We start from the raw sequence: 9,543 nt of genomic DNA on the forward strand, positions 1-9,543 counted from the left end.
GATAACATTAACTGATCACAGAGTTAAAAAAAATGCACATTAGACCAGATCATTCTTCTATAACCATTTATTGTTTGTTCAATAAGGTACAAGTCCAAGGATCCATTATTTTATGACAGAATGCAAAACATGGAGGCGTAGTGCCAGAGGTTTCAGAAGTATGAGAATGCTGGGGGTGATGACCAGATTCATACACTGTACACATACACGTGATGAGCAGCAGGTGTTTAATTCTTCTCCAACTGTTCAAAGTTCAACAGGATCACTTACCCGACTCATTTCTATTAACCACACAAAGACTGCGTGATTAAAATAAAACAAATCTTAAAAACAGGGATTTGAATTTGGGGCTATGGTGGAATATAGAAAAGACTCAAAGTATCGATCGCTTAAGTTTAACAGTGTTTGGCTTGTGTGCTTGTTTGTATCAGGCATTAGAAAGGGACCGCTGCCCGGCTGCCACCTACTACATTGAAACCCAAAGATGGTTGAAAATACCACTGAAAAATTTGTGAATACAAAGGAGAACGACGGGGAAATCCCCAACGAAGATAAGGAGATTACTGGATGATTGATTAGTTCAGATGGACAACTGCAGATTAGAATGATGGTGAATTGATTCCCTGATTGACAAATAAACAGAATGTCGGTCTAATCTTGAAACTGTAACAGTGCCTTTCAACTTATAAAGTGCTACGACTCCACCATTATATATCGAAAAGGAAAAAAAGAAACAAAGGGCTCACATTTTCAACGGGCTTTCACGTAGCAACAGAAATCTCAACCTGTGCATAAAATGAATGCATAGTCTAACATTACCGCCATGTTGGTTTCTGGATGTTTTATAGTGAGTGGGCCCACTGCCGATGAACAGCACACAGTTAGGAGGAGACTAACACACAGCCAACAGTTGATTCAACATAATAAATAAGCAAAGATGATCCGTCAGTCGTGGGAGGAAATGTGTTTTTTTATAATTTGGAGAGTCTGCTCAGTGAAATGTTCAAAAAGAAAAAAGTGAATCAGAAATGTAATAGTTTGACAGCAACAAGTTGAACTCGTGATGAAATCCAATTAAGAAAATGTCTAACTAAACATAGAGCTCTTTTCTAGACGGTGGAATGGAGGAGCCAGAGAACGAGTGACGCGCGATGCTCCTCGTTAACGCTGCTGCTTTGTTTATGTCGCTCTCCCAGCAGGATCCACTCTACTTGGTGACCGCATGGATCCCGTGTGCCAGGTAGCCCACGTTCCCAGAGGTCACGCCTGCCATCGAAATTCTACCATCCTTGGTCATGTACACTGAAAACTCCTTTGTCAGGCGCTCAACCTGCAGGGAAAATAAATGAACACAACTCAGAATCCACATATGACAGTAAATTAACAAACATTCCCACTGAATGTAGCAGCCTACTGAAGATGAAAGCATGAACCCTGCTGAGTCATAACTCCCTCTGCATGATGAGGATTTCGTTGTTTTTTTATTCCGCGCTAGTGGAAGACTTTAGAGGGGCCCGAGAACAGCGCATTGGGGAACTCCATGTCCTTTTTGTAGGGCTCAGATGTGGAATTTTTGATCAACACAAATGAGTCCCTGTCCATCAAATTTAATTTAAACCAATGCAACACTGAGCCAGAGAGTTCAACACAGTTTTCCAGCATAACTAGTAATATGTCGTGGTTGGCCGTGTCAAATGTGATCCATTAATACCAAGACTTAAACTTTTCCTCTGTCTCTGTTTAAGGGAGTGTCATGTAAGATTGTAACAAGAACAGTCACAGTGCTGTTGTGAGGTCGAAAAATCCTGAATGGAAAACATTGAAACAATAGTTTAAGGCCACGAATGTGTTCAGCAGTTAGAAAACAGACATCTCAATGATTTTACTAAAAAAATGGGAGGTTTGATATGGCCTGTAATTGCTCCTTAGTGAGATTTTATATTGTTTTTTTCTATTAAGAGTAGCTTAAGAGCAGCAGTTTTCAGAGCCTGTGTGAAATAACCTGAGAGAAGAGAAGTGTCGACTATTTCCAGAAGAGGTGATGTCATGCACTTATCGAATGCAGCATGCAGCTTTATTGTCGCTTTGATCAATGTGTCATTTGACAAACATTAATACAATTATTTCAGTTCAATCAGGGACACTGAAATTGATTGTTTGTAATCACTGTGTGTGAGATGTTGAGAGAGAAAAGCAAACAGATGTTTAATTTTAATCAATACAGACTACAAGGTAATGAGTGTTTTTCTATATTTTAACCTTTTGAATAATAACTTTGAAGTACCTTGTTAGATTGATTTTCAATTTAACACCAGAACAAGTGCTCACATTCACAGGAATGTTTAAAAACAGCTTCCCTGACCGTTGCGTGAGGTAAAGAAGCTCCTCTAAGGCTCACTAATTCACACATTATATATTGAATGTTCAATCCCTACAAAAACGGCAGTGTAAAAATGACAGTTTGCCGGTTTACAGGAGGTTATGCATGGCATCATTTGATAAAGTACATTTCAATGATTAGGATATTGTTCCATCTTTCTCATATTGTCAACTATCACAGGCAAAAAAAAGTGTGTACCTGTTCGGGTTTGAGGCCTGTGAAGCAGAACATCCCGATCTGGTCGATGACGTGTTGCCAGTTGTGGGAGGAGCCCTCATTTTTCAGACCAGCCGCCAGCTGTTCTCTCATCTTAATGATGCGGTTAGCCATACCATGAACCTCCTCCAGCCTGGAACAAATGATGGCAGAGTCAGTTCAAGAAAGAGATTTTGGATTATATCCAATTGGTATATCCAAAACGTTTTTTTACAAATATCCAAACTACACGTTCGGTTCAGGTAATATCGGCGTATATTTGATCTATAAACATGTACCACAGTGAGCGCAGATCTGGTGTATTGAGAATGGTTGCTGCAATTCTAGCGCCGTTCATTGGTGGGTTGGAGTAAATGGGCCTGATGAGGATCTTAAGTTGAGACTCCACCCTCTTTGCCTCCTCCGTGTCGCTACACACCACAGTGAAGCCGCCCACGCGCTCACCTGTGAATATCAACACGCACAAAGTCAGGTCTGAGAAACTGTAAACCCGATCAATCAGGTTCAGTAATGAGGAGGAGCCGTCATGATGGGCAAAAGGCTAAAATTCCTCACTTAAATCAAAGAACAATACAATGAGGGACTGACTACATCTCTATAATAAATGTACCACGTGTTGCATTCTAGAACATTAAGGTTACACATGACAGTAAAACCAAAAGACAGGTGTTACCCGTTTGCAAAATGAGAGACAAGTAACTTTTATTATTTTCTTCAGATTTCAGTTCTCAAAATAAAATGTATCTGAACGATATCTCACCGTCAATGTGACTTAATACTACTAGATGTCACTGTGTTCACATTATGAAATATTGTTTTGGTGAAGAAACAAACCACTCACACTCTGATGACTGTTCACTAGATGACGGCTTCAGGGAATTTAACTAACCTGCCTCACATTGTAGTGTAACTATATTCAGTGCATTGAAAGTGTGAATGCTTATTTGAATAAATCCTGCTCTACCATCTACTTTTCTTTCCACTGGGTGGTGGTGGTAAAACACAAACGGTAATTTCAATAGATTCCGGTGAGAATGACATTATCACCTGTTTCATCTCATTTCTGCGCCGTTACCTCCAGATCATTTTCACTGATGTGCATTTAAGAGCATGTAGTGAATTCTGACTGACCATAGAGTCCCATATTCTTGGCGAAGGACTGGGACAGCAGGATGTTGTGGCCCTGCTCGATGAAGTAGCGCACAGCCCAGGCATCACGATCGATGTCTCCACTCGCAAAGCCCTGATAGGCCATGTCGAAAAACACGAGCAGGTTTCTTTTCTATATACGGGGTAAAAGAAAAAAAGGGAGGACACAGGAGAGAGATGCAGATACAGACCATTTGTTAATAATAATAATTCATGTGATAACAGTTTGATAAAAATACAGTTATTATCAAGTGTACATTTCACAGAGCTTCACTAAGATGATGCATACGCACCTTCGCGATGTCAGAAATCTCCTTCCACTGCTCAGGCTTGGGGTCCACACCAGTGGGGTTGTGGGCGCAAGCATGCAGCATGATCACACTGTGCTCCGGGATTTTCTTTGACATAAAAAGAAAAAAAGTTTTGGTTAGTCAACTTACAATATGCAAGTGTAATACAGACTCTCACTGCAGCAACTGATGCCAGACATACAACTGATAACAATATTGACTGATTAACAATGTGCTACCTAGCCAGCCAACTCCCCTCACAATATGTTTAATGCAAACAATGGAGACAAAAACATAAAAGTTCTTCCTGGTGGTTGTTACATAACTACAGAAGTAAAAATACACAAATGAAGAAATACACCACAGATACAGTAGGACTGTGAAAACCCTACCAGCCTCAATGGCCAATACCTTGATTCCTAATTAAACTGAAAACCAGAGAAAAACACGACTAAATTCTCCATCATTGTGTTTTGAATGCACTTGTGATTTCAGAGCATATGATAGGATGCAAAACTGGACTTATTCATTAAAATATTTTCCCGAAGGATCATGATGCAAGACAACCCTAAGGGGCTAATTATTAGAAAAATAATGTTTGAAAATGTTTCTTCACACACACATCCCTCACCCCCTCCTGACTAGTTCATAGTTAAAATCTTACAGAGATGTCATCGAGAGCTCCTTTGAAGTCAAAGCCGCAGCTGGACGGGTCGTAGTATCTGTATGCTTTGAGCTGCATGCCACCGTCTCTGAAGATGGGTGTGTGGTTTCCCCAGGACGGCTTAGGCAGGTACACGTCACGTGGACCTCCGTGGAATCGAGCCTGTGACAAAAGAAAGTCCTGGTAAGATAACCAGCCTGACCCAACGTTTTGTTGTGTGATGATGATCAATACAAGGAGGACCTCACCAAAAAGTTGGCTCCAATGCGCAGAGATCCAGTTCCTGAGATGGTCTGGACAGTGATGCTCTGTTTGGAGAAGAGACCTGCTGCACTGATTTTTTGACTTAAAACTGTCAGAACTGATTTGAACTAGATTTCATTTGGAGTAGTTAACACCCGTACTTACCCTATTCAAGACTTCATTATCAGCACCGAAAGCGAGTTGGGCGCAGGACTTGGAAAACTCCGCCAAACCACCAATGCCAAGGTACTCCTTATCCATCTGTTTGGTTGTGATAATAGCCTCTGCCTAAAGGGAGAGCGGGACAGTCAAAAAGGTATAAATCACAACTACTTAAATTTGCTTGACTGACATTCCCTGCCTCTGTGATTAAGTTAACATTTGTTAAGACACATCAAATGCATCCACACTTTCTCATGGTAATAAAGCAGAACAGACACCTAATGAAAATGTGAACCATCCATCTCACTTAACAAGAGAGTAGTGCGGCTCTCTTTGAGTTAATTATAAGAAATCAAGACTCAATGATATGACTGCTTTCAACACTTAAGTATAAGGGAAACCACTGAATTGCACAGGGAAAATAAAATCACTGTGTGCATATGTGTGACACTGAGAAAAACATGGCATTAGTAGATTCACTGGAGGAATTGGTGACAGTTAAACCTTGCGGACGCAGCTGAGCACAAAGGGCTTGCCCTTGTCATCCCTGTAGGCTCCGACTCCCAGGTTCATCTTCTTGGGGTTGGTGTCCCTCTTGAAGGCCTCGGACACCCCCAGGATGGGATCGGGGGGACCCATCTGCACTCCACCCCACCATGAGCTGTAAAGACACAAAATCAGATGAATAGTTATGTGGAGGCAAACATTAAAGAGAATCAAAAGTGAATATGTGCACACTGCACTGAAAAACAGCTATTCCCCTCATGAACACGAATGTATCCTTAAAGGTCATAAAGTGAGCTGCTTCTCAAGGTTTCACGGGCCTGATGCGACACCGGTCACACTAATGCGATGGCCGTATTGTGACACGCTGTGGGCCTAACGCTGGAGCTTAACTCCTCATGTGACCGGAGGATACCACACCGACGTAAAAGACTCATGAACGACACATGGTCAATGGGCAAGAGTTTCATGAAACAAACATAATCCAATTAGAAGGTGCAGAGTCCAAACACTAGAGTAACAGTTAATACGGGTCTAAAACACAAACATAAACTCTCTTGTTCACCAAGTCTATTCCCACCATAATACTTCCCCCAACAAGGCATTCTATGGTGAAAACAATCTGAAAATAATGCAAGAAAATGTGGTTATGAACAAGAATGTATTTCTTGGGCTGTTGGCAATATTTTCAATCTTTTTTTTTTAACTTTCATTTATCTGGCATATGGCTTGTTCATTTCTTAGTATTTAGAACCTATTTGTTTTATTCATTAGAGCAACAAAATGCAGTATTAAAGAGAAGTAATCAGAAACGCTATATTGAAAAGTACGTTTGCACATTCGAGAAATTGGGCTTGGTGATTGGGCTGTAAATATATAAATGGTCATGCGCTCTTACATCTTGACCTCAGACTGACAGTCTGCAGCACATCATGCTCATGACTATTGTAGGCTGTGTAAATGTATTAGATACACTTTATACCTTCAACATACCATAATGAAACGCATGAGAGTAAAGTTGACCACTCCAATCTAAATTGGGATGTTTTAAAATGCTTTTCTTTCTAACTAAATGTCCAGATGCACCTGTGTTGGTGTCAGGTCGAATGCAAACATTTCTACTTCTTTATAGTAAGCAACTACTGAACGAAACGCATACAAGTATATTAAATACATCTTAAAGCCTACATTACTAATACAAAATGCAGTAAAAAAAACACTGTGGTGAATTACTAGACACCACTTGTGTGTTGTAGGCTATAGACAAACAAATGTAATACATTATGTTACACATCGGCTTGATAACAGAGTTGTCGTGTGTTGCGACCTTAACTACACCGCTTCTCACATATTGTCTCAGGTTTCTCTACTTTATCAACCCTCTAAATGATGCAGCTAAATTTAGCACTGAACACTTTGCAAAGGGCAAGAGTTTCCAAACCCCTACTAATAATACATTGAAAAAAAAAAAGATCACATAGGTTTATTAAATAGTGACTACAGTACACTGACAAACATGTTTATTGCAAGAAAATCAAGTGTGAACTGGTTGGGGAGAAAAAAGTACAAGTCCAGCATTGCAACTGTAAACTTTAGTGTTTGCAACACTTTGCTCTAAATGAAAACCACCAAGACGAAGCTTAAAATACTCAGACTGTCAGAAAGGTATTACCGTCATTGTATTTAGCAGTTTGTGGTGCTGTTGCATGTAAATGCGCCGATCACAAATCTGCATTTTTCCTTTTGAAGTTTAAGATTTATACGATTTTCTTAAGTACAGTGACATGCAGAAAGCAGCAAACTGTGCGCAGATTCAACAAAGACTATGTATACGAATAAATAAGACAACAATTTGAATAAATGACAGCATGTCTGTGCAAAGGGGAAATTAACAGGAATAACAATTCAAGTGTAAACCTCTTAAATGCAGCAAAAAGACTTGAACAGGAATACAAAATCCAGTATATGATGAATATAGTATAAAAACATTGAATTGAATGGATCGGCCCCATTGTCACCAATACTTGATCCACCTATCGGAGTTAGTTTCAGCCTGATATCCAGTACCACTGCATCCCTATTTTCAACACAAACAAAACTGTACATTGAGACTCGTACTGCAAACAGCATTTGAGTTGTAATGTATCCACATTCACAGAGGAACTTTTGAACAGCTGAACTTCAGCGTTTGTATACACATTGATTGACAAGTTAGCAGAGATCAACAGACCAAAGTCCTTTTGACCAGCTACGGGGCAGCATTGCTGAGCTTAAAAGGTTAAACGTCTAACATTTCATAAAAAAGGTACAGGTGGGGCTATTGTCATTTATTTATTCTTTGAAACCAGACCAACATGCTTGGACGTGACATGACAGGATGAGACACACGCAGACAGGAATAAGGCTAGTTACTCCTCTTTTGGATAAAGAAGAAGAGACTGATCAAAGATCAAGAAACGTACGTCTACATTTACACACGCTATATGTTCAATATCTTATGCATGTATGTATGTGTATATATATATATATATAAAAGGCGCAGCATCAGATCTAAACGACTTTGCCCTCCAAACTGACTCTGAAAGGGCATCGGCGACTATCTCAGTTTCAAGGCTAGAAATTAGCCAATCGGCGATTAAAGCCGGAACAGTACAGCCAATCAGATCGCACGACTTCTCCAACTACGACAAGTCGCTTAGCTCAAACTGTGCGTGGGATTTGACGGCTAAAGCCATCGCGATCGTAAAAATCATGAAGAAAGGTGCCTTAGAACCAAGGAAAAGCAGAATAACAGCCACCTTACATGACATATCATATCATAAACAAGTTATTTTAACGAACCAAACCCAGCTGGGTTTATTATTTTCAGCTACACACCGGCGACGTCTTAACAGGAAGTTGGGCTGCTGACAAATCAACGTGACTTTCATCAGCAGCGAGCTTCACCGTTAGCACCAGCAAGTTACCCTCCGAGGTCAAGTTGGTGTTGATCGGAGAGTATGTCTAGCACAGCAGGTGTTGGACCTGCGAGATCATCAAGTCATAAAACCTACATATGGACATTAACGCTAGCACCAGGAGCTAACCTTAGATAGCACATCGGGGCCTATTGAAATCACTTGACCCCTGAATGTTAGCTTGCTAAGCTAGTACGGCTAAAGTAATCACAGAGCAACGAAGCTTGGACGTAAATGTGATGGCTGACAGAACCGTTGAGCTTAACATAACGGCTTGTCTGCTGTAAAACTAACGGGCACTCCGCTAGATCACCAAGTCAACTTTAAATTTAAACATTATGCCCGTTAGTTTTGAGCGCCTTATTGCTGTTTACCTGTTGCGGGTGGACAGGACTCCCAGGGACGGGGAGATGTTCCCCAGACAGTAGATCACCTTGTTGGTCTTGAGCAGGGCCATCGTTGAGCTGCGCTTTTGGAGCAGAGCCTCGTAGGATGTGGACGGATATGAAGGGCAGGCACGATGGCGATGCGACGCTCTGAGTACGCGCTGACGTCAGTGACAGACGCGTGAAACAGAGCTGAGATTATAATGTCACTGTTAATCCCTAGAGTAGTGTGGTGTAGAGAGGGCAGGAGAGGAAAAACACATAAATCCACATTCCATTACAATCTTTGTATTTTAGATTATTCAGATCAATCACCATTAACATTAGGAGCTGTCACTCACAGCAAAGAAAGGTCTCCGACCTCATGTGTCCAAAGCAAATACAAAATAGAGAAACACAGAGTAGAAATCACAGGAGAGAATGATCTACTGTAGAAAAGCTATGGGACACTTTAATGCAGAAATGATGCCAATCCCTGGCAGCTGCAGTTACCTGATTCTTCCACTTGAGGGCAATGTCACATAATAGACTTCAAAATACATCATGTATCATCTGCTTTTATAGCTGCTCCGTGCCTGTTAATCTGACAGTA

The 9,543-nt window shown here is 40.8% G+C and overlaps 1 protein-coding gene across 1 annotated transcript; it reads right to left on the bottom strand.

Moving 5' to 3' along the window:
- Positions 1 to 49: 49 nt before the first annotated feature.
- Positions 50 to 9,109, bottom strand: got2b (glutamic-oxaloacetic transaminase 2b, mitochondrial). Its single transcript, XM_031846756.1, has 10 exons — positions 8,940 to 9,109; positions 5,609 to 5,765; positions 5,108 to 5,230; positions 4,948 to 5,007; positions 4,700 to 4,861; positions 4,039 to 4,143; positions 3,728 to 3,878; positions 2,875 to 3,040; positions 2,579 to 2,729; positions 50 to 1,330 (listed from the first exon to the last, which is right to left on the bottom strand). The coding sequence occupies exons 1-10, from the start codon at positions 9,020 to 9,022 to the stop codon at positions 1,208 to 1,210; spliced, it is 1,281 nt and encodes a 426-aa protein (XP_031702616.1). The 5' UTR covers positions 9,023 to 9,109; the 3' UTR covers positions 50 to 1,207.
- Between the last annotated feature and the right edge of the window lie 434 nt (positions 9,110 to 9,543).

Source organism: Anarrhichthys ocellatus, unplaced genomic scaffold (genome assembly GCF_004355925.1).
Source record: "Anarrhichthys ocellatus isolate YVR2014 unplaced genomic scaffold, GSC_Weel_1.0 scaffold6, whole genome shotgun sequence".
Lineage (NCBI taxonomy): Eukaryota > Metazoa > Chordata > Actinopteri > Perciformes > Anarhichadidae > Anarrhichthys > Anarrhichthys ocellatus.

Coding starts and splice junctions, on each gene's coding strand:
- got2b (XM_031846756.1), bottom strand. CDS start 9,022: ATGGCCCTGCTCAAGACCAACAAGGTGATCTACTGTCTGGGGAACATC. Junction 4,862..4,947: donor GCATTGGAGCCAACTTTTTG/GTGAGGTCCTCC, acceptor CTTTTGTCACAG/GCTCGATTCCACGGAGGTCC. Junction 1,331..2,578: donor CAGGCCTCAAACCCGAACAG/GTACACACTTTT, acceptor TTTTCCCTGCAG/GTTGAGCGCCTGACAAAGGA.